The sequence below is a fragment of the Rana temporaria genome, chromosome 1 (genome assembly GCF_905171775.1).
Source record: "Rana temporaria chromosome 1, aRanTem1.1, whole genome shotgun sequence".
NCBI lineage: Eukaryota > Metazoa > Chordata > Amphibia > Anura > Ranidae > Rana > Rana temporaria.
The window spans coordinates 203,397,321-203,421,862 of record NC_053489.1 but is presented as its reverse complement, the minus strand read 5'-3'; the positions used below and the strand labels follow the sequence as shown (position 1 = coordinate 203,421,862).

The 24,542-nt window shown below is 39.8% G+C and overlaps 1 protein-coding gene across 9 annotated transcripts in view; it reads right to left on the bottom strand.

The window, feature by feature from the left end:
• Positions 1-3,220: 3,220 nt before the first annotated feature.
• Positions 3,221-24,542, bottom strand: part of FBRSL1 (fibrosin like 1) — a 694,818-nt gene continuing 673,496 nt past the window's right edge. For 5 of the 9 annotated variants that reach the window (XM_040347748.1, XM_040347750.1, XM_040347758.1 and 2 more), the window contains 9 exons: positions 23,682-23,777; positions 22,217-22,288; positions 21,997-22,026; positions 21,128-21,199; positions 14,440-14,572; positions 8,642-8,725; positions 7,763-7,846; positions 6,849-7,074; positions 3,221-4,498 (listed from right to left, as the gene is read on the bottom strand). In XM_040347748.1, coding sequence (XP_040203682.1) covers positions 3,247-4,498; positions 6,849-7,074; positions 7,763-7,846; positions 8,642-8,725; positions 14,440-14,572; positions 21,128-21,199; positions 21,997-22,026; positions 22,217-22,288; positions 23,682-23,777 — 2,049 coding nt within the window. In that variant the 3' untranslated portion in view covers positions 3,221-3,246. The remainder of the gene's footprint in view (positions 4,499-6,848; positions 7,075-7,762; positions 7,847-8,641; positions 8,726-14,439; positions 14,573-21,127; positions 21,200-21,996; positions 22,027-22,216; positions 22,289-23,681; positions 23,778-24,542) is intronic. The other 4 variants (XM_040347753.1, XM_040347768.1, XM_040347769.1 and 1 more) reach the window with 4 other exon arrangements.

Sequence of the window (24,542 nt, the reverse complement as noted above, 5' to 3'; positions counted from 1 at the left end):
ATGGGCCTCAAGATTTTTCACACCATTTGTTTTCATGCATTTGGAGCGTCACTGCTTAATTTAGACTCAAAGCTCCACTGAACTGTTTTTTTGGCAATTCTTATATGTGAACACCCCAACACTTGTATAAATTGATACTCAGCGACAGCTCATTAACCCACTCCTGAATTATATAATAATAATAATAGTACCCCAACAGCCACACTTTCAATTACACAAAAATACCCATCAGGTGTATCTGATGAAGTCAAGAGATGAACCATGGTGCCTGATGAAGTTAAGGGATGAACCATGTCAGAGCTGGGGCCTGTAAACAACTTGGTTTAAAATAAATCAGAGTTGCCGTAGCACTGTTAAACCTTAAGCCCCCTGAACTCACTCGGACCCAATACTTGTACATCTGACAACTTCGGCTAAACAAACCATAGCCAAGGCATGGAAATCTCAAACGGTCGTTGTGGCTGAGGCTAAACACTGAATGAATAGAGCCCTTGTCTTTCACAAAATGTCGGCTATTGAGAATGATGCTATTAAAAATTTCTATAAAATTTGGCAACCGTGGGTTAATCATTACCTACCTTTCCGATTTTGATCAATCTTTGTTGATGCCTTGCTAATATTTTTTTTTTTTTTTGCACCATTTATTTTATTTTTCTTAGTGTGTTTTTTTTTTAAATTTTCTTGGGGCTGGGGTCGGGCCACCTTCGGGAGAGAATCCTACTCTTATCTTTCCTTCTTCCTCTCCTTTTCTTAGCAATTTCCTTATTTTTTCTGCTTATTATTCATCAACAAGTAAATTTGGGATTTTTTCTCTTGTTTTTTCTACAATTGTCTGCATATATAATTTAGAGTTTGGACTATTTACCTAATAGATTCCTTTATGAATACGACCCATTTTTTTAGGGTCAGTTCAGGTATTTCAGAAACGCACAGGAGATGTATGCTCCTTTTCTTGTATGTCATGATAACTATATTTATCTTCTTGGGACTTTAGCTTTCTCGTATTTTATTTATTTATCTTTCCTCTCAAGTGCCCCCTCCCATCCACAGTTTGAACCTATTAGGGGTGGATGGGTGGTCCGGAGGCATGCTAAGCCTGATATAAAGGTATAGTCTTTTTTTATTATTTTCTTTAGTCCCTTGCCCCTGACATTTACGTTTTTTCGGTATTTATCTGATAAATATGAACATGCATTTGAGCACAAAACTCTACCGATATTTCAGTCATTGTTATGATCTTTATCCCATATTTGCATTCTTTACACTTGTTTTCTTATGCAAAACTCAATAAAAATATTAAACAAGAAAATAGATCAGAGTTACTCTATGCTAGTTTTGATTTTGGATTTAAACTCTGTGTCAGTCTATCAAATTCCTGCCTGATATCCTGGAGGAGAGGTGGAAAGTCTGTGATGATTTGAAGCTAATACTGTTTAGTTGTGCTGCTGGGGAGCTTGAGAGTAGCCAAAGAGCTAGGAGGATGAGGAACAGCACAGGTAATTGCTATTGCTAAGGGTGATTACCTGAAGAACGGACAATCAGGAGGCTGTACCACAATTGTTAATAGATCTTCAGAAATGTGGGTCTACATTTTTGAGTGCTGAATCTGATGGGTACTTATACGCAATTAAAAACCTGGCTTTTGGAGCACCAATATGTTTTTTTTCCATTTATGACACATTTTGCCTGCTAACGAAAATAAATCTACATAGCCTATATACACACACCATATAAGCAATAGCTAAATAACAACAGCTTAAACAGAGAAAAACAAGACACAAGGTATCAGAACTGAAGGATCATGTTTGTAGAAAATAAAATTAAAAAACAAAAAAAAAGGGACCAAAAGATTGTTGCTCATGTTTAGACACTTTTTTTTCTTTCCACCATTTTATATATATATATAGATATTATAGATATATTTATATATATTTGCTTTTGCGCACTTCTAAGATTCTACCGCTCTTGTATACAGATTTCAATTAAAACACTGCACAGGTTCAAAGCACAAAGGGTTCACAGGGAAAATAAATAGGTCCATAAGCTGGCCCGGTTGAGGTGGCATTTAGAAGTGGAAGCTACCTGCCACCATTCCAATAATCATCACAAGGGAGCGTGTTCCTGCAGTCCTTTTGATGGTCCACTAATCCTGAAACACCAACTTTGCTTGATGAGTTTTGGCTCTTCCAGTGTTCCATGTGTCAATTTGTGCCCTTCATATTCTTGGAAGGTGGTGGTGGGAGCTTGATGGCAAGGGAACAGGGTTAGCAGGGCAGAATTTGGGAAGATAGCAGAATTCCCTCTTCCAGGACCCGCCTCACACACCAATTGCATAGTAGGATGATGATGTGTTAAACTGCGAGTGTGATCCTTGAAATCCGTGTATTCTGTTTGTGTGTGGGTATCACAAAGTCTGTGGTGGATCCGTTTTGTATGAGGTGTAGCAACCCATTCAATGAAATATATACAATCCTGACAGAATATTTTATCCAGAACAAAAAACAACAAAAAGAATATAACATTAAAAACCATTTTATGATAAAATAAGGCAAAAAGCAATTGTTTTGTACATTAATCTTATTATTTTAATAATAGATCTGTGATTTCTGTTCAAAATGATAGCAAGAATGTTGATCTGTTAGATGCAGAATAAAGAAAACAATCCATAGAATATTGTTACTGCCCTTCAGTGCTGGAGGTGTCTGGAACCGACTGAAAGTATAAATATGCATTGCTATGTTTCTCTGATACCTCCTGTAATGAAGGGGTTGAAACTCTGTTATTTTATGGAAAGAACAGGTTTACTTATTTTACCCTCACCAGAGGCAAAATGCAACTAATATAAAATTAAAGAAAAAAAAGGTACTTTTTTTCTGGAAGAGACTAAGAACACCGTAGCGAAAAAACAAAATACTGTAAAAACTACAAAAATCCATTTAAAAAGTCCCTCCCCTCACTAAACCCGTCCCACTGGCTAATGAGCCTCCCAGATCAAAAAATAGTTACATGACCGGAGACCTTAAGAGCAGAACCCTTGGTTTCCAGGATGGAACATTTATCACCCCTGAACTGTCCTCCCTGGCTAAAGGAAAGAAGTGTGCTTAGCCTACAAATGTACATTTACAAAAACAGGAGGAGAAAAGAGAAGGTTTTGAGCAGTGCACTTTTGTAAAATATTTTATGTACAAGTTTAAAATTCATGGTGTTTGATTCCTGTGGATTGTTTTTTTTTTTTTTTTTAGAAGACTATCGGGCCTCAACTTCTTTAGGATTTCTGGAAGGTGAAAAGTCCCGTGCTTCTGAACTTGTGAGGGGATTAGTCCTGCGGGGGGAGGCGGGCCTTGTGTTGCTGGCTGGCACTAAAGGAGGGGGGGCACTTAGTGCAGCTGTGGGTGGGGTCCGGTTTAGAATTCCATTGTGCATGGCCCCTGAAGGGCTGAGTCTAGGATAGGGCACACCACTCAAGTGTGGCATGAAGGAGGGCATGTGTGCCAAATGGCTCTCTAGTGGGGAGGAGTGAAGATGGTGCATTCGTGCCCTTTCTATCTCTTCCCTTAAATGTAATCGTTCTCGCTCACGTTCATCTGCATGTCTCAATCGTTCCTGTTCCCTTCTTGCTTCCAAGAGCTGTTCATGGCTGTAATCATGTGGCTCACGATCACGGTAAGACCGTTCATGATCGTAGAAGGTGGCAGCAGCTGTCCCTGGGTACCTGTGCATACCGTCAGCACGCAAGTGAAAATCCATCCGTCTCTGCAAGTCCAGTGTGCGGTAAGCATCACGCAAGGGGTCTCTCACTGGGTCCCATGCAAAACTTGCATGTGGAAGCCTCTCTCTGCCTGTAAGATGGCCCATTCCCATAAGTGGGGTCATTACTCTACTGCGGTCCAGCATATTCAAGTTGTTCATTTGGTGGACACTACCCATTGGGAGTTGCATGGAGGCTGCCATTGTGTGGTGCAAAGATAACCCATGCAAGGAAGATTGAGGTGGAAGTGGCTGATGTTCCACTGTCCGGACCGGATGTGGAGGCTCTGAGCCTACTACCAACACATCCGAATCCTCTTTGCGTTCCTCCTTAACTTTTACATCACTCTTGATCTTCTGGAGGTCTGTTGGCAATTCAGGCTTCCTTTCACTGTCTTTGCCTACCAGGTTGCTCAATTTTAAACTTTCACTTAGGACTGGTTTACCATACGGTGATACAGACTGGATGACTGGCTTTCCGCCATCCTCTATCGTCCTCTTATCATGAACTGTGGGTTCTTTTACTGGAGAACGGCTTTCCTTGATCTTGTGCTCTGTGGATGGAACATCACGCAAGCGATCAGCATTTTCCCGTTCAATCTCTTTGGACCTGTCCCCTAGGCTGCCTTGTCTCAGAGAGTCGCTAGGGGTCTGGCTGTTGCTGCGGATGAGGTTGCTTATTTGGTGGCTGACAGGAGCTGATGCTGGAGAGGATCTGTTAGAATGATGTCGGCTCTTATCCAACAGGTCCCTAGAAAACAAAAAGACATTAAAGGGAGCTGGTTACAAACTTTGTGAAACAGTTATATATGTAGATGCTGTTTAGTATTATGACACATTATCAAAATACTTGCTCATAATTTTTTATGCCTACTCATTAGTTCTTGCACGTTTGTGAACTTGCTTTTGCATATTTTAATGCAATTACTGTCATATACAGAGAAAATGTGGGTCTGATTTCCTAGCACTTACCTATATCTTGCTTTCATGGGATATTTAATGTTGTAAAAGACTAAGGCCTCATGCACACAGGACATTTTCTAAACTCTCCTAGAAGCCTTCCTCCTGGCAGCAGTGTTTTAAAAGCGTGTAGCGCATTTAGCCACGTCAAGCATTTGGGCGTTAATTTCAATGATCCAAATTTTTATGGCCATTGAAATTAATTAAAGCTCAAGTGCTAAACGTGCCTAGCGATAAAGCGTGTTTAGACACCTTAACAAGTATCAAATATTATTCTGCCCAAACTGTTGCTCCTGGACACACGGGAAATAAATGGATAGAATTGAGTTCAATTACCATTCCTGTTTCACAATTCCTTATTCTGTAGTGACCACCTGGCCCTAGCCACTTTTTTAAACGTTGCTGGTCATCCCAGGAAATCTGATATTTTACACAGCCTTAAGGCCTAACTTCACGTTCAATGTTTCTGTAAATAAATAGTTTATTTGCCAAATCGGCCCTAATCTATTTACTGCAATAACAGGTGTGCTGTATTAACTATATGTACTCTTAGCTACAGTATACTGTGTAGTGTTCCAGCAGTGGGGCGAGACCTTTCTGTTCCACTCCCAGAACAATATAGAGTCAGACTGAGTGCTGATTGCACGCACCTGCCCACCTCTCTACCTCCGCCAATCAGAGGAAGCTTTGCATTCATTCATAGCCTACTACAAAGCAGGCTGCAGAGGCCTTGAGACAAAAGCAAAGAATGCAAGTAGTTTTTAACCTCAAGTCCAAGGAAAAAGAAAAAGCTTTAGGCCCCTTTCACACAACCACAACTTCAAAGCCGCACAATTTTGCCGCAATTTTAGAGAGACTTGAGGTCTATGAAGCGGAACTTGCATCAAAGTCGGACCAAAGTAGTGCAGCGACTACTTTGAAGTCGGCACAACTTGAAGTCATACTAATATGAATGCTTGTCATTGGAAATCATGGGGAATGACTTTTCATGCTACTTTGCAGTCCCAAATCGTGGGACAAGTCTCGTACAAGTGTGAAAGGGGCCTTACAGATCTTAAAACACTAGGTGCCTAGGTACTGCAGCTTCTTTTTTTTTTTTTGCTATGTTGACAAATAAGCATATAGTGTACATGAAATATGCCAGCCATAGGTAATACGCAAATCTATGCAAAAAGTAATCTAAGATTTTAAATAAAGCCATACAAGTTTATATTAATCCTAACATTGAACCCATTTCTTTTTTGCTCCCTTATGGTGTGCAAATATACCATTGGTTTTATCTGTTCTAAAAATGCAAAAACAACACCTGTTAATCCTATGAATTTCAGTGGACTTATTACTCCCAGCACATGGTCTCTACTGCACTGCAATTTCAATAAGTGTTATGAGACCTGCTTAAGTCATCTACAGGACACCTCCTTTTATACTATGGAAGTGGGGAGAGTGGAAGGTGTTCTGTAGTCATGTTGTAGGATGACTATGCTGCTCCTCCATAGATTCATAACTGAGTGTCGTCACCCTAGGAAGAGTGTTACAGGCAGGAATACCAAGGGCAAATAAAAGAATCAATTTTTTTTAAAAGAAAACTGTTTAGATATACTAAGGATCAGTGCTGTAATTCGGAGAAAGAAGGCCTGTGCATCACTAACTTTCAAAGGCAGTTTGTACAGTGAAACCTCGGATTGTGAGTAACACGGTTAACTAGCGTTTTGCAATACGAGCACGGTATTTAAAAAAATCCTAACTCTGTTTGCGAGTGTTGTCTCGCAAAACAAGCAGGATTCAGGCCAAAGCGGTGTGCAGTACCGCGTTTGGAAAGCGAACGGCGCAGTTCAGTAATACTCAGAAAAACTCAGTTCCTGAGCCTTTCCGAGGCTCTCCAGCGCCCCCCACCTCTGGCCACATGCGGTATTGCATGCCATTGAAGTCAACGCGGAACAAATTATTTTTGTTTCCATTGACTTCAATGGGGAAACTCGCTTTGATATGCGAGTCCTTTGGATTACGAGCATACTCCTGGAACAGATAATGCTCATAATCCGAGGTTCCATTGTATACAAAAATACAGCCAAACAGAACGCACCTTTACATATCCTACTGTTTTCTGATATGTAGTTGAAATACAGTAAGATTTTGCATACCTCTCTTTATCTCTTTCATCTTTTGTCAGAGACAACTCCCTCTTGTCTTCCTTGTCTCTGTCATGGTTAGTTACAGAGGAACTTCTTTCGGAATCCCCTACTTTGGACCACTGAGGAGGAGTTGGAAAAGACGGTGGAGTCCGATGGAGCCGATTCCAGGGCTCATGGGGGCTGCTAAAGGTCTGAAGAGTTGGGCTCTCTTTGTGAGCGAACAAGCTGTTGTGTGCTGTAGAGGTGCGGAAACAGACAGTTAGGATTGATTTGGGAAAAAGATCGAATAAAGTGTGGCCTAAAAACAGAAGTGCCACTAAGTTTTCTCTGTTGGAAAGCACATAAAAAGTACTGAACTATTTAACCTTAATAATTGCCATGGTAAGTTTAAAGGTTTTTACATTGCATGTGCATTAGCAGCATACATATGTATTTTCTCTGCTTTATGAGATTTCTGGTAGGTATTGCTTTCATGCAGAGATAAAAAAAAGGTTAGGTTAATCCCTTTAGAAGTCATTTCAATGTGTATACCTATTAGTGAACTTTCCATGTACCAGAATGACTAAGAGGCACTGCTGCTTTCAAACACACACCATCTACTCCCTGAACTGCTCAGATGATAATCACAGTTCTAGATATAGGTCTATTCCTTTATCCTGAAATTAATAGAATAAAGATCAGGATCAGCATTTCCCTGGCTGCACTACTATGGAAAAATCACAAGCACAGCACCACAGCCACCAAAGCACATTTAGAATTGCCTTGCAGCACTTCAGCGGATATGCAAATAAAAAGTCCCAAATGACCCAGAAACAATTACTAATAATCTTCCCTGGGGTAACAACTAATCAATCAAAAAGCAAGGATTTCTACTTTTGTCATCAGCCTAGTAATTGACTGCAAACCCCTCAGCCAGTACTTACTTAGAGCATGACTGGCTAATCCTCCAAAGGCATTGCTGCCTAAGTTCCCCAGGCCGCTGAAGCTGCTTGACCTGCTAAATGGATCTGGAAAGGCAAACAGGTATTGAAGAGGCGTTTATTCCAAGAGCACTAAAGAATGAAACGCACTCCTGACCCTAAACCTTAATACTGGGTATCTGGCATGAAAACAGTCCCACTCTTTCCTGTTAGTTAGGGCAAACAATGAGAATTCCGCTATGTGGCAGCTTCAGCTGCCAACAGTCCTAAAGTCTGAATATATTTATTAGGGTGCTAAAAGACTAATGTTGAAAAGTCAAGCTTTTCAATTCTAACCTCGATGGCCATTACTTTTTCACTGTAAGGGAAGAACGATCTGAGTCTGCCTATGGCAGCCATTAGGGTTCTCCTAGTACAAGTTAAAAGTTAAGTTAAAGCCTGAGGATTAACATGTGTATTGAAAAATTAGGTTGTATAGCCCTTTCTAGCATGGACCTATAAATGGATTGGTTAATAGTAAACAATAAATGGTTGTTAATACTAAACTGTAAATTTCTTATAGAAGTTCTAACACTTAAAATAAAAATATAATTCAACTGTATCTGTAAAATGGTCCAATACTGTCAAGTCATATAGGCAGAAAACTGAAATGATAAAAGTCAGACGAATGGTTAGTTTAAAATTAGTAATATCAGCTAGAGACTGAAAATGTATAGCATGGCATATATGTTATGCCACTACACAGTGCAGTAATAAACTGACTTAAGCTTTAAAAGTCACTCCCCTGCTTCCCTTCCATTTACTATAAATTACTATCCATTACTATGCCATAAAAAAAAATTCCATATTAAGATGTGAAAATGAGGAATGGAATTTACTTACACTTACCAGCCAAATGGCTTGTTGGCAGGAAACTGCTGTGATGTGGGGAAGGTCCAAAGGGTGTTGCCCCCGGATGTGTTGGACCTGAATGGAAACATTTAAAACATGAATGCAGTCCATGTAGAAGTCAAACATCTAGTCCTCAATTCCTCTCGACTATTATTCTTTATTATTTTACTGTATTTACCAGCCAGAAAAAGCAGACTGAGCTAGCAAACAAAAAACACACTGGTCTATACAGGACATCTGTCATACGTTCTTCATTGATCCGTTTCAAGAGTCGTGACTAGTAAGTGTGATATTAGCAATGGGCTCTGCAATGTCTTCAAGCTACAATGTACAGATTAGAAAGAACAACAACATTTTACATGTATTTACTTCATTTTTCAGAAATAAACCATTTTGTAAAAAAAAAAAAAAATCTATAGGGGTTGGGATGTGCATGGTCTGTTTTACAGTACCTTTCTTTAAATAAAACCTTTAATAGTTCTGAGCCATTTGTGTTGCACATTGTATAAAGTTTAAGGGCTGGTTTACACCAGGAACACACAAACGCTGTGCGAGTTTTTGTGCGTTCCCCTGCAGTGCAATTTGCAGATCATTCAGCTTTGTTTTAAAATGCCAGGGTTCAGTACTGAAATGGTCAGTAGTCAGCAGCAGCTATGATTTAACACTAAGCCCAGGAGCTGAATTGATCCACTCCTAGGCAACACAATACCTTTATTTTCTACTTACAGAGGAAGTGATATGACACCACATGTGAAACACCACTTGCTCTCAGCTTGAAGGCTATAGCCTGCCTGCCAATATATATATATATATATATATTTATATTAATATTATTATTATAAAAAGGACATATAACATTGTGAGGATAGGCTACAAAGAAAAAAAGGAGCAAAAATACGCTCTAGGACTCAAGGGAGAAAAAGGATCTGGTCTTAAGAGGTTTAAGTGAAATTTCAATTCATAGTATAAATGCAAATGAAAAAGGGTACATTGCAACATTACCAAATCACAACAGGGTGAGTATAAAAAAACATACAAACATAAAAAAACGGTAAGCAACATCTTGCCTGCCAGAAATATATATGTACCTGATCCCACAGCCTAGACCCCCCCCCCCCCCAAAAAAAAATCTTGTAGAATGCAGTCTTTTTTCAGCCATACAGACCCAGCTCAAAGGGAATTAGAGCCTGCAGATGTAATGAGCCAACATGGCTGACGGCCATGTGTATAAATAGTTAAAGGGGCGCTAAACATACCTTTTGTAAAACTGTGAGCAGGGAGCTTTTTATTGTAGAAGAGACATGCTATGTCTCTTCTGCATTAAATACAAACTTGCCTGCCTGCTCGCAGTTTTCTACCGAACGTACACTGAGCTGTGCATTGCCAGCTCAGAGTGCATTCCCGACACATTTTGGCCGCACTGGAATGACTGACTCTTGTGCAGATGCGCAGGATATCATCATCCTCCAGGCTGAAAACTGTCACTGAGAGAAGATGACAGCAGACTGCCAGGGATGTAACCGCCATTGCTGAAAGGTAGAAGTATGTATACTGGTAGTTTAGTTCTGCTTTAATAGACAGCAAAGGTTTATAATACATCATCATAAATTGATACTATTTAAATAAAAACTGCCCTATTTCACATGTATAACCTAAAAAAATAAATAAAAACTGTTTCCATCACAAATCAAATGTTTCTCTTTGTGTCCTTCGTGATGCAGTTTCTGCAATTTTGTCCACACTAGCGAGTGAGTATAATACCAAATTCTCAGCAATCAAATTTAGCGGCTCTAACTACAGCAAACAAATGTGACCAGTCCCTGTATTTTTCACACTGTCACTGGCCTCACACTGCCTTAATAAATCTTCTATTGTATATACTGAGCATGTATATGGCACAGCACTTATTACAATGGACTATACAAGAACAATTTGTCAAATGATTTCTTCTAGGTCAAGGACAAGTAGCTCTCCAAAGTCAAACGGAGCTGGTAAAAGCTTTAAAACAACAATTTTCCAATTGAGAGAGCAGCGTTTACACCAGGAACTGGCTATTTCTGCTCCCTGAAGATTTCAGACTGTTAATAAAGGGGATTTGCTCAGTGCAGGGTGCTCTTCCAAACACTACTAACTCAAGGCTCCTGGAAAAAAAATAAAAAATAAGCCTACTGCAAGTAAAGACGGCAGCAGAGCCCTTAGAGCTGTCTTGTGCTTATTAAATGGAACGATTCTCAAGCGGCCGCACATCCATCTTACAGATGGTGAGCCTGGAGATAGATGGTGCACCCGTGAGTAACAAGGGAGCTCAGCCAGAGCAATGGTTCATGCTGTGACATTCCTGTCTGATAAGGAGAAAAGGATGATACAGATACTGTGTGGAAGGCATTTTATTTATTCTCTGATTGATGCTTCATCGCCTTTGTGCTGCTATCTAAATAGGAAGCTCAGCCTTTACCTGCACATTACTAATTCTGCTTTGACTGGGCCAGACAAAATAAAGGAAATGGAAATTGTTCAAATTGATTGTTAGGGGAACGATCTCTTTATAAACCAACATTTTGTTGAATATGGCTGTCAATAACAAAGGATATTATCCGTGTGAATTTAGCCTATTAACAGGCAGAGGGCAACCGCAAAACAATTAGTCTTTCGGAGAGATTGCAGCAAGCAGGGGAGCACTGCATGACAAGATAAGCCTGTGCGGTTTAGTATTTAGGCCTCCATTATGTTGCCTGAAGATGGCTGGCATGCTCTGTGGATGTTTGAAGAATATTTTAAAAGTCTTAATGCTGACATTATAGTCTCCGTGGAGTTTTTCTTATAGCAGTGCTGACCTGGTGATAAATAAATCAATCTTCTGAATGAACAGACTACAGATATAGCCACCAGGTTAGGTGTCTACAAAGAATACTTCAAAGATTTTCCCAGCACTGTCAAATGTCATAAGCAGGTTACAACTATACCTGCTGACCTCAGATACACTTGGGAATGGGACATCCCTCTATTATCTACTAAAAAGGTTACTCTTCCCAATAGAAGAGTATCTTCTGCAACTCTTCTCAATGGTCCCTTCTACGATTGTCTAAACCAGAAAATGAGACCGTGTAGGCACAGCTAGTGCAAAGAATAGACCACAGGACATGGACTGCAGGTAAGTATACATCTGGGGGTAGGAGAATGAGGGGGACTGATAGAAGTATAAAGACTGCCACTATCGATCTTAACTTCTGAAAATAATAGCTGTGTCAGTCTTGCTTGACCCTCTAAATATAACACTTAAGTTAAAAATAAATAAGCCACTAATAAGTCAGAACAGTTAGTGAATGAAAAGTAATGATTGCATGGAGGGGTCAGCAATGGCAGTCTTAGTATTTATCAGTAAAGTAAACTTCCTTTAAACTCTTTAGCTGCCACAAAACTATATCATACAATGGAAGAAGCAGGGGTATTGTACACAATCTTGGTCTGTCATCCCCAATTTGCTATCATATGGGGGTTTTTGGTTCCTCCTGTGGTAGCAAAAAAGAAATTAAAAAATCCTTAACCCCCCCCCCCCCCCCCTTTTTTTCTTCTCTTTTTTTTAACCTTGCTGTTCCCTGATCTTCTAGTGAGCCCTGAGCTCCCCTCAGCATAATTTTAAATTTGTAATCCAAGATGGGAAAAAAAACATTTAAGCCTCGTACACACGATCTTATTTTTCGGACAAAACGTAGCACTTTTGTCCGAAGGGCATTGCAACTTGTATTGCATATAAATGGCAAAGAATTGTTGGCCAACAAACATGAAACTACATATTTTTTCAGCTCTTTTAGCTCCATGCTTTGGGCAACTTCTGCTAATGTTGTCTTATGGTTAGCATTGGTTTGGAGCATGCGTGTTTGTACGTTGGATTTTTGTGTACACACAATCGAATAATCCGACACCACACATTTGCTCTCGGAAAAATTTAAAGCATGCTATCCCACATTTGTTGTCAGAAAATCCAACAATTGTCCGATGGAGCATACAAAACGGTGGGATTACCCGACAACATCCTGCCATCACACAATTCCCGTCGGAAAGTCTGATCGTGTGTACGGGCCTTTAGAGATGTTCTTCATATTCTAATTATTGACAGTTTCCTGCCAGTTACGGAGACTGCGATACAATGCTTAGTATGTATATTATGTAGTGACAGACTTTTCTGTATTGTTCTGATATATGTATCCAAATGTTACTATTATGCCATACTAAGCTAACGGAATTGTAGTTACATGCAATGTATTGACTGTATTGGTGAACTTCTCTTCTAAATAAAACCTGTTTTAGAAAAAAAATAAACATAACACCTACTAGTAAAATACTCATTTTACATAACTGATTTCTAATTTCTATTGGCAGGAGAAAATAAAAAACAAATTCTAATAAAAATGATTGCTAAAATGTAGAATATCAATAAATATGTTTTTTTTCAAACAAATCAATATAAATGACGTATTATTAAAGCCAATCTGTACTTACAGCATTTAACTTTGATACATTGTTTAATATTACTATATTGAGCAAGAAAGGCCCTTTTACACAGGGAAATTAGATGTGGTAAAAATAGAATACCAAGCCAAACACTCAAATGCTCAAGCCCGAAAGCTGGCCATACATTATACAATTTTCATATTAAATTTCCTTTAGATTTACCTTCAACTATGTAGTGCAAGGGGCCTTCCTGTGCATACACATTGAAAGTGCTTAGGTTTGACTTCATACTGTATGGTTTTTGCAAATGTAAAAGGAAAATTATTCAAGAAAATTGTATATTGTATGGCCAGGCTAAGAGTGGCTGCTGTGTGATAATACCAAAATATAGCTAGTGTTATCAGACACCAGTTTCCTAATAAGGAAAGTATTTGAACAGCTTTGTGAATCTGTCACCAATAATAAGAACAGGTGCTAATAAGAGCTATGTGATTTTGGTTTGTGTGTTGCAAGAGACATAAGAAAAGTCTAAAAGCAGTAGTAAAGTCCGCTTTGTTATTTTTTTCTACAGGTAAAATTTTTATCTACAGGTAAAATGAAAATCTCCTAAACTAGCACCTTTCAGGAGATATTCACCATGGATGCAGCAGTGACATCCCTAAGGGCTCCTGCGTGTGAGTGATGTCATCGTGGCTCCGGCCACTCACACAGCCTGAGTTTGCAAACCCAGAAGGAAGATGGAACCCTTTTCAGCAATGACAGCACGTCGCTAAAGGGCTTTGTTTTAAAATATTTCATTATGTGCTACTATGCTATTAATTTTGCAGGGGGAAGTTATTTTTCTTATTGTAGCGTAAAACTACCGCTGCTTTAAATGATATGGTGCATCTTTGGCTGACTAACCCCAGATTTCTAGAGTACATTTGATTGTGAATTTCCCTGTCTGTTACTAAATGAGAGATGTAGTACAAATGATGTGAGCATATATTCATGCCTCTGTACCTTACAATACAAAAGTCATAAAATGCAGCAATGGAGAAAGATCTCACAGCAGTGATGCAATGCTTTCACTGGGTTGTATGTTCACACAATCCCAGGTATACCACAGTTCTGTCTAGTGCAATTCTCCACTGACTGCCATAACTTCTCAGCCATTTTGGGCTGCACCTGCAGTAAAGAAAATCTTTTCAAAGAAAAAAACAGGGTAAAACCTGGGAACATTAGCACGTCAGTTTAATGCTCATTACATATTGTAAAGTAACAACTTACAGAATTGCTGTTGGTTAAGAAAAGTGTAAAATATTTTGCATGGGCAGAGTGTTCAGTCTTGGACTTACCTGTGCTAGAAAATAGAGGTCTGGCTAAATCGTGAGGATAAGGGATGCCTGGAAAGACACCTGGTGCTGGCGGCCTGCTGAACAGGTCAAGTTTGCCACAAATATCCAGCTTGTGAGGATCCATCTGCATTTGCTATGAGAAATCAGAAGTTTACACTCAGACTGATATTCTAACAAAAGCATTCATTATCAAATCAATGTTGAAAACAATAACCAAAGGCATTGTTTAGCAGATCATACATATCACTGCAGAATTTCATAACGTTTTAGGGCCCATTCCCACTTTTCTATTTTGATGCAGCTAGTTAAGGCAGGCCATTCAAAAGGAACAGTCTACCATAGCACCAGAAGAGAAAAGCCAGCAAGCAGCATATTTTCTGACACAACTGCGCATTAGGGTGCGATGCAATTTATCTGTGTAGGATTAATGCAATCAGGATTCCAATAGCGCATTTCTTTAAGGTAACACAGAAAATAAATGCAACGAAAATGGACTCATATTTTCTGACACAACTGCGCATTAGGGTGCGATGCAATTTATCTGTGTAGGATTAATGCAATCAGGATTCCAATAGCGCATTTCTTTAAGGTAACACAGAAAATAAATGCAACGAAAATGGACTGATGCCCCGTACACACCATCACTTTATGTGATGAAAAAAAACGACACTTTCTGTGAAGTAAAAAATGACGTTTTTGAAACTTCAATTTTCAAAGACGAAGTTGCCTACACACCATCGTTTTCTCACAATGATCTTGCAAAGTGAGGTTACGTTCCACCACGTTTTACCATTGAAGCTTGCTTCATAAGTAGCTTCTGGGCATGCGTGGATGAAAAAACGTCTTAGAAAACGACGTTTTTTGCTACACACAGTCAATTTCTGTGAAGTAAAAAGTGCACTTTTGAAAAACGACACATAAAATTGAAGCATGCTTCAATTTTTTTTGGTCGTTTTTTACAAGACATAAAACAACGTTTTCCCCCACACACAGTCAATTAAAGTGACGTTTTTAAAAACGTCATTTTTTTTCATCACATAAAGTGATGGTGTGTACGCGGCATTACACTTTGTATGTTGCAGCATTACTACATGTGTTACTGCAAAATACTGAAACCAGTATGAATGGTCCCTTAATCTCTTCCACCTCCACAATTAAGGCCCATGAGAGAAGCTTAATATTTAACATGCATTATCCTACGGAAATGCTCCTTCACTGCACAAGCAATATGTGTTACTCTGAAACTGATAAATAGGATAGTAAATATGACCTATGAAAAAGGCAGGCATGAATTTCGGTGGATTAATTGGCAGTGGTGGAATCACCAACATTAAACTTCCCTTTCACTAGTGGAAGATGCTCCATCACTGTAGAAGTGCAATTAGAGACTCATCAGCCACTGAGTAACTTCCCCTTATGCAAAGAAAGTTGAATGTCAGTGACTTTGTTTTTGACAACATTTTGTGGGCGGCAGAACCACCTGTCCAACAGTGCTATTTAGAAAGAAATGTTATTATTTTACACATTTGCCTTCTATCGTTTCCAGTCTAATTCGCTTTAGGCCTCATGCACACTGGACGTTCTTGCAGCTGCTCAACTGGGCGTCTGGTGTTTTTTTTTCCCCCTGCCTCTAAATTTCCCTGCATGTTAGCCATAGACTTTTACCAGCGTTATTGGAGGAAATAAACTCTGCCAGTGCATCCAGGAGCAGCAGTGTTTGGGCAGAAAAAATGCTTGACGCTCGTGAACGCGTCTAAAAGTGTGTTAACTAACGCCAGGCGCATTTAGCGCTTGAGCATCAGTGCATTTTAATGGCCAGAATAAAGGACTTTTTCTGGCCAATGAATTCAATTACAGCCCAAACGCTTGACGCCTGTAAACATGCATAAACGCTAGTAAAAGTGTTAGATTCCTTATAAGCGTCAGGCGTGTTTTTTCCCCCGCTAAAAAACGATGCTGGCTTCTAGGAGCGTTAAAACAAAACAAAAAAAGTCCTGTGTGCCTGAGGCCTAAGAGCGTAAGCTTGAATAAGCACATTTCACAATCCTATTTCAACCTGAAATAGCTTTGTTATGTACTTGTCACTGGAAACAAGTTTATGCATCTGTACTAGCCGTTTTATTCACTTTGTATCTCTTATTTTGTGTATGTAAACCTCAAACTATCTTGGTATATAATGAAACGTACAAGCCAGGTACTCCTAAAACTTCAAGGTGCCCAGAATACGGTGTAAACCTGGACCAGCTGTCCCCATCACCTCCCTTCCAGCCGAGGGCCAACAGAGAAGTGTGAGGCCAAAAAACTGTAGGGCACCAAGGCAGTTGGATAAAATACGCATATCAGATCACATGATATTCTGGGTTCCCAAAATTCTCTAAGAAATGTAAGCTCATATGCAGGTACAAGTCTGCTTTACGTAGGAGTGTCACTTTACCTGTCCCGATATAACCTAAAGTAAAGTAAAGCTGACCCAGCTTAAATGTTTCTAATATATCAGTGGTGCCTGCCATTACCTGTGTTAACCTTCAGACTCAACCCTTAAGCCTCGTACACACGATCAGTCCATCCGATGAGAACGGTCTGATGGACCGTTGTCATCGGTTAATCGATGAAGCCGACTGATGGTCCGTCGTGCCTACACACCATCGCTTAAAAAAAAGATTGTGTCAGAACGCGGTGACGTAAAACACAACGACGTGCTGAAAAAAACGAAGTTCAATGCTTCCAAGCATGCGTCGACTTGATTCTGAGCATGTGTGGATTTTTAACCGATGGTTGTGCCTACTAACGATCGTTTTTTTCCCCCATCGGTTAGGAATCCATCGGTTAAAATGAAAGCAAGTTGGCTTTTTTTTAACCGATGGTTAAATAACCCATGGGGCCCACACACGATCGGTTTTGACCAATGAAAACGGTCCATCAGACCGTTGTCCTCTGGTTAACCTATCGTGTGTACGAGGCCCAAGTTGTCACTTGGCCCAAGCTGTACATGAAATCTTGATTAATGTCAAAGTTGAGATCAAGTCCTGCACCCTTCCTGTAATATGTTTCATTGTTCCAATGTCAGAGCCTCTTGACCCAATTATGGAGTTTGAGAGCAGAATTATAAGTGGTAGAGTCTAATAATAAGTAGAACTACGTATTCCTTTTTTTCTTTTGGAGTATGGGAGGGTATTACCCATCAGATTTTTTTGGCATGTGTACCATTGGAGAGATTTCCCATTACTTCCTGTTCCAAAGCCAAAACAAGAAGTCAGAGGAAATCCCCTGCAAATAAAGGGAATCCCTTGGAGACCCCAGGTCACCAGAACTAGTGTTTCCAATGGAATTTACCCTCTATTGCTTTCCTGGCGACAGCTCAAAAATGGGATTTCTGTTCACTTTAAATTAATAATGTAAGCAGAACAAATATAGGGGATGAATCCCTGTAAAGGGCAAAGAAAGCAAAAAACAAAAAACCTGACAGGTGTTTTAATCCCTCGCCACTCTAAAACTAAAAAAAGTTTTTCCTTTCAGTTGTACTTTATAAACTGTACGTCCAATGAAGGGGCAGGGTGGGGCCGAGCCATGGCTCTGTGTGTGAATGGACACGCAGAGCAGTGACTTTAATGCAAGCCTGCTTGGGTGCCCTTATAGCAAGCCGCTTGCTCTGGGGGCGCTCAGTAGGAGGAAGGGACCAACAGCATCAACGGGGGAACCGAGAAGAGGAGGCTCAAGAATGCTTTGTGCAAAACCACTGCACAGAATAGGTAAGCATAACATGTTTTTTTTTTAATTGCCTTTAATATTAATTAAATTTAGAAATGTTTTACACCAGATCATGTTAACTAAAAGGTAGGCTCCACGTAGGACACAAACATAGTCATTTGTACAGTCTGCTAAATTTCAAGTAGAACTGCACGATTCTGGCTAAAATGAGAATCATGATTTTTTTATTGTTCTGCTTAGACTAAAGATCATGATTCTCATGGCAAAATATCATCTTTCACATTATACAAAAAAAATTGGGCTAACTACACTGATGATTTTTTAAATTCAAATTGTGTTTGAAAGACCGCTGTGCAAATACACTGTGGCATAAAATATTGCAAACACTGCCATGTTATTCTATAGGGCAGGGGTAGGCAACCACGGCCCTCCAGCCATTTTGAAACTACAAATCCCATGAGACATTGCAAGACCCTGCCAATCACAGGCATGACTACTAGAGATGGAATTTGTAGTTTCACCACAGCTGGAGGGCCGAAGTTGCCTACCCCTGCTCTAGGGTCTCTGCTAAATTTATCTATCTATCTATCTATCTATCTATCTATCTATCTATCTATCTATCTATCTATCTATCTATCTATCTATATATATATATATATATATATATATATATGGTTCCAAGTACATTTCTAGAAAAACATGATTCTAAAGGTTGTCTTTAAGTGGTTAAACTGACCTGATTTTAGACCCCTTTTACAACGTTGTTTTTCAGGCATTTTAGTGCTAAAATTAGCACGTGTAAAGCACCTGAAAACCAAGTGCTTTCACACAGGGGCAGTGACGCTTGCGAGACGGGCTAAAAGTGCCTTGCTAGCGGGCGAGAAACAGCTAAAACGAGCGGCACTTTACTGACAACGCGGCCCAGTGGGAAAGCAGCCTTAGAAATTTAAGTTAATTTCTCTGATCTAAAAGATCTATACGTTACAATGTTTCTCTTTACCTCGCCTGAGCGATGTTGTGAGAAACTTGGCAGGCTGTCTGTTTCATTGACAGCTGTTGGCTTGAGCAGAGAACTCTCTGCACTGAATGGAGGACATTTTTTTTTTTTTTTTAAGATCAGGATTCTTTAACGATTAATCGTGCAGCTCTAATTTCAAGTGAAATAACTAGATATATTAGATATTTAATGACAAACGTTTTAAAATTAATAAAAAATTATTTTAATTAGAGCTAAGCAAAATGTAATGTTTTTTATATCATGTTATTTCACGTTGTCAGACTTTCTTTAGGAAGGTACACCCAGGATTTAGATAGGAGACTGTACAATGACTTTGATGTTGAACAATATGAAATATCATTTGAGAGAAGCAGCAAGTTGGATAAACTGAATATATATATGACCAGAACTCAATTTGCACTGACATTCATTAGGTCCCCAAAGAATTGTTTGTATTTTTTGGGGGGGAGGGGGGGGGGATTACTACTTTAAAATACGCACAAATACTGATAGTTTCTGGCAAGCCCAAAGATGATTATTTCTCGCTATAACTGGACAGATAAACAAATTATAGATAAACAAGTTATACGGGTACCCTAAAGCAAACCATTAATGAGATGGAGACTGTCACTGATCAGAATACCCTCTGAAAATGCTAGGTTGCCTGGTTGTTACAATAACCTTCTTGCAATAATACGCTAAACAACTTGCCTAAAAACAATACTGCAAAAACTTTTGACTTTTCTAATCTGCATATGTGGTCAATCTCTAAGCACTTTTTTCCTAATCGATATACAGCTGTTACATGACCAAGATCTTTCCTAGCCTGTCTGCAGGGAAACATAAGCAGGAGGAGCTTCTTAATCCTCTGCTGCTGGTCAAAAAAAATAATGAATATCAAATTGTCATACAAATACAATATTATTTTTGGGAATAAGGGGTGGGCGATTTGCTGCCAGTCACAAGCTGTGTCACGCCCCTCCAGCCCAAGTCTTAGAATAAGAGGTAGGTGTGAAGCCACCAATCTACATACAATATCTCATCCCATTGTGTTTAGCTGGTTACTGGGTATAAAGGAGGGAGTGGGCTATTTACCACTGTGTCACTAAATAGTCACATAGGCTGCTCCGATGTGATAGGGAGGAACTGTTCAACATAGAAACTCACTAAAAACTGAACATGTGCAGAGTTGATACTACAGCTGAAAAATCCCTAGCCGAATTGGGGACATGAACAGAAGGTAGAAATGGAGAGCAGAAGGATGAACCAGGTATTATTGATACATTTTTATGATGTGGGTTTCGTGACACTTTAAGATGAAATTCAAACTAGCATTTTTAGAAGGGTATCCACATATTCAGTCCAACTATTTCATGAAAGGCTTACTTTACGGAAAACAAAGATCAAGTCTCTGGACAGCAAAAACACACTTATGCTAAAATAATGTAAAAGGAGGACAAAGAGTAAAACAAGTGCCAGGAGTTTTTTTTTTTTTTTGTAAAACCATTCTTCAAGGTGTATGAACGTGTGCATCCTCGGAAAATCGTTTGACCCCAAGTTCCTTTATTTAACACTCCAAGGAACTGTCAGACTCAATTCTCTCAGTGGCCTCATGAAAAGGTTACTGATCCAAAGAAGCTGTATTAAATGCTTCTGCCTCATTACAAAGCGTGCCTGGAGCGCTGCGGCACCCACCCCCCACCACTGCAACAGCATACGCCAGCATGGTCTGAGGCTTTGTGCCCTCATTATGTAGGTTATCCCCTTTGGCACATCTTTTAAATAATTTGATTCTTTGTAGGAGAAAAAAAAAAAAAAAAACAATCATTCCATGCAGAACATCACAAAGACATTATTTTCAGAGCCAAGGTTGGGATTAAGAAGGAAGCCTAAAATACAGTTTTGTACAAAACCACCATAATCTTCCACTGAGTAAAGTTATTAAATGTGGCTTTATGGTGGCTTGTCACCAAAAGCTTTTACCTTCATCTTCTGCTGATGGTGGTAGATTTGCCAAGCTATCTGGACATGTACTGCACACCACTTGCCTGGTTTCTGCAAAAGCAAGGGAAATACGGTGTGAGTGCTGCAATGGCTTAGGGCCCCAGGCAATTTTTTGGGCCCTCAAATATATAAAATTAATCAGTATAAAAACCCTGCAAAACATTTGCAGTTTCTCTCTTATACATTCTATTCCTAACCTTGCCCCTTTTTCCTCATGTTATACAAGTTGGCATGAGGATAAAATATTACATAAAAACTCAGATGAGGCCAAATCTAATATGAAACGTATTCAAGAGCAGGGTGCAACTGTATTGGTCAGTGTACTAATCACTTTATATAAACAGCTTGCATTACTGTAAAGGAATACCTTAACCTATATAACTATGTGAGCCAACAGGTTAACCAAACTGTGCTACAAACGGGCCTCAACCTTTTTGGGTCCCCTAAAAACTCCAATGTATTCATTCAAATCAATGACAGTCTGGTGATAAAATGATAAATGGGATGCCGGCGTAGCCCAACACCTCAGCTGGCTGCTTACAGTCATTAAAAAGCAATATATCCTATAACTGAAATCTGGGAACAGAAGGGGAAATAACCTGAGCCAATCTAAGTACTCATAACTTAAAACATTTCTAAGCTTAAAGGAAACCTGTCATGAGAGAAATGTAGAGGCTGCCATTCTGACCCCTCCTACTGAAAATTCTACTGGCCTGGCTACCATGCTATTTTTCCGCTCGGCTTACTTATTCCAGATGCAGAATGGCAGCCCCCTTAATTTTTTTTTTTTTTACCGGTTCCTTTTAAAAAATACTATAGCCAATGAGTTAAAATGAATATTTACTTACTCTCACTGGTGTCCTGTATGGATCGTTAACCTGAAAGAAAAGAAGACATGTCAGTGGCCTGCATTACATACTTTCACCTCCAACCTAAACTACGCAAATTATATTTCTTGTAAAAGACAAAAAAGTGCAATTTTGCAGAGATAATTACTTTTATGACTCATAATGAAAAAAATAAATAAAAAATCCAAGTATGCTGTAGAATGAATAATTATATACAAACCCCAGGTGTTTTCTGTAGGAGGGTATGATGTACTGCGCCAGGCCTGCTAGTGACATCAATGGCATTTGAGGTCTGCAAACAAAGGAAAACAAATTGTAAAGTGTCAGGTTACATGAGCAAAACCACATAACTAAACCTCACTTTTAGTGAAGTCCCTGTTGTGTAGTTCATTACATTAGAATTTTTTTTTTGTATCAGTAGATGATGGAACTACAGAATTCTCCTTCTGTTAGGCCCCTTTCACATTGAGGCGTTTTTCATGCGGTACAGCGCTAAAAATAGCGCTGCTATACCGCATGAAAAAACCTGCCCTGTAGTGTTCAATGTGAAAGCCCGAAGGCTTTCACATTGAAGCGGTGCGCTAGCAGGAGCGCTCCAAAAGTCCTGCTAGCCGCATCTTTACCGCGGTATAGAAGCGGTATGTTCACCGCTCCTATACCGCGCCTTCCCATTGAAATCAATGGGAAAGCACGGTATTATCCCTTTTTCGGCCGCTAGTGGGGGCTAAAACCTCACCGCTAGCGCCCGAATATCGCGGTAAATACGTCGGTATAGCCACGCTACAAATAGCGCGGCTATACTGTCACCGCGGCTGCACGCCTCAATGTGAAAGCAGCCTTAGAGAAGACAATTATGTAGCATTTAGAAAAGCTACGAGAACCTGTTCTGGTACCTTTAACTATGCCATGCATTTCATTTTCAATTTTGCAGTCAACCGGTTACTTTTGTCGACTCAGGAATTGAGTGAAACGTGAATGTGAAACCACTTTCCACTATAAAGCCCTTCAACCCACTGTCCATGAAGGTCTTGATAAGCTGTTCTCTTGTTGGTGTGGGGAGGTGTCGGGGTTGGACTCTGAAGACTGGGCGGACATATGGGATTACGCTATACAGCAACTGGTTTCTACTTGGGACCGATTAATTCAATTTAAACTTCTCCATAGGCTGTCTTTATACAAACCAAAAGGGGGAAAAAAATAACTGCATAGCTGACTGCTAATGAGGCAACATGATGCACACTGCGCTGACATATACATTTACACTGAAGCCAAAGCTATTAGCTAGTAAATAAAATGCCTACAGACTGCAATACAATGTGATAGGCCAATAGAAAAAGTTTGTCAACTGGCTGTATAACAGAAAAGGCAGTTTATAGGCACTTTAGGCCATGTGCTAACAAGAAACAAATAAATCATGTGCCATTCCCTGGTGTGTTGTACACAATGCAAAGGCAGTTTTCCTGTCACTACAGGCTGTGTGGCTATCACTGTCAGACAGCTTGTGACAATTAAATGAGCTTAACCAGTACAGTGAAAAGCAATAAGCCATGAAGAAAGCCATAGAAGGTGCATTGTGTCACGGCAAAAGAAAATATTCACCGCTTTTATTATAGTGTCACCACCTCCCCCCCATAAATCACAAAAATTGGACTGTCTGTATTAATACTCCATGCTGCCTTGCTCACCTTCGGCTGAAAAGCTCCCTGAAGAGAACTAAATGGACCTGAATGAGGAAGCATTGGGGGCATTCCGGGCATTGGAGAAGTATACGTTGGAAAGAACTGAAAAAAAGAACAGAACTCTATGTAAGTGACATAATAAAGAAATAAAACATAACATGTAACAGAAAAGCAGGTAAAGAACAGCAGACAGAAATAGTGCTGAAGAGATCCTGTGCACAGAATTATGGAAGCAAGCAGTTACTGGGATCACCAAATCGTGTGCTCAGAAACACTTTTGCAGTAAGCCTGGAAAAACAGTGGTTGCTTGACCAATAGTCATTAGTTCTGAGAGTATCAGCAGCTGACCTTTACAAATGTAATCTTAATTATTCACTGTCAAGGGTACAAATTGTTTGTTACAAGTACCCCAATATAATTTTCAAAACAAAACTAAATTGTGCTCTATGGCAGTGAAAGCCATTTGTGTCTTTACTGTGTTAACACACCATGGAGAACTGGAGACTAGGGATGAGCTCCGGCGTGTTTGCACAGTCCACGTGCAGAGCCAACCAAAGGCAGGGAGACATTTCCCGATCTCTGCAGCCGAGCATCGGGAATATGTCTCCCTGCCTGTGATTAGCGCAGCGCCGTGCAGACGGCGGGCTCTGCACGTGGACTGTGCAAACACGCCGGAGCTCATCCCAACTGGAGACTGAAGTAGCCGTGCAGGGCCGGTCTGAGGTCACGTTCATAAAACGTTTGCTTGGACTTCAGGTCTGATGAAAACATCTCTAAAATTGAGTGACCACTTAACATGCAGTCTTATAGAAGATGCAAACGATTTGTATTCCCTACTGCACAGCGAGAAAACAAAAAAGGAAATGC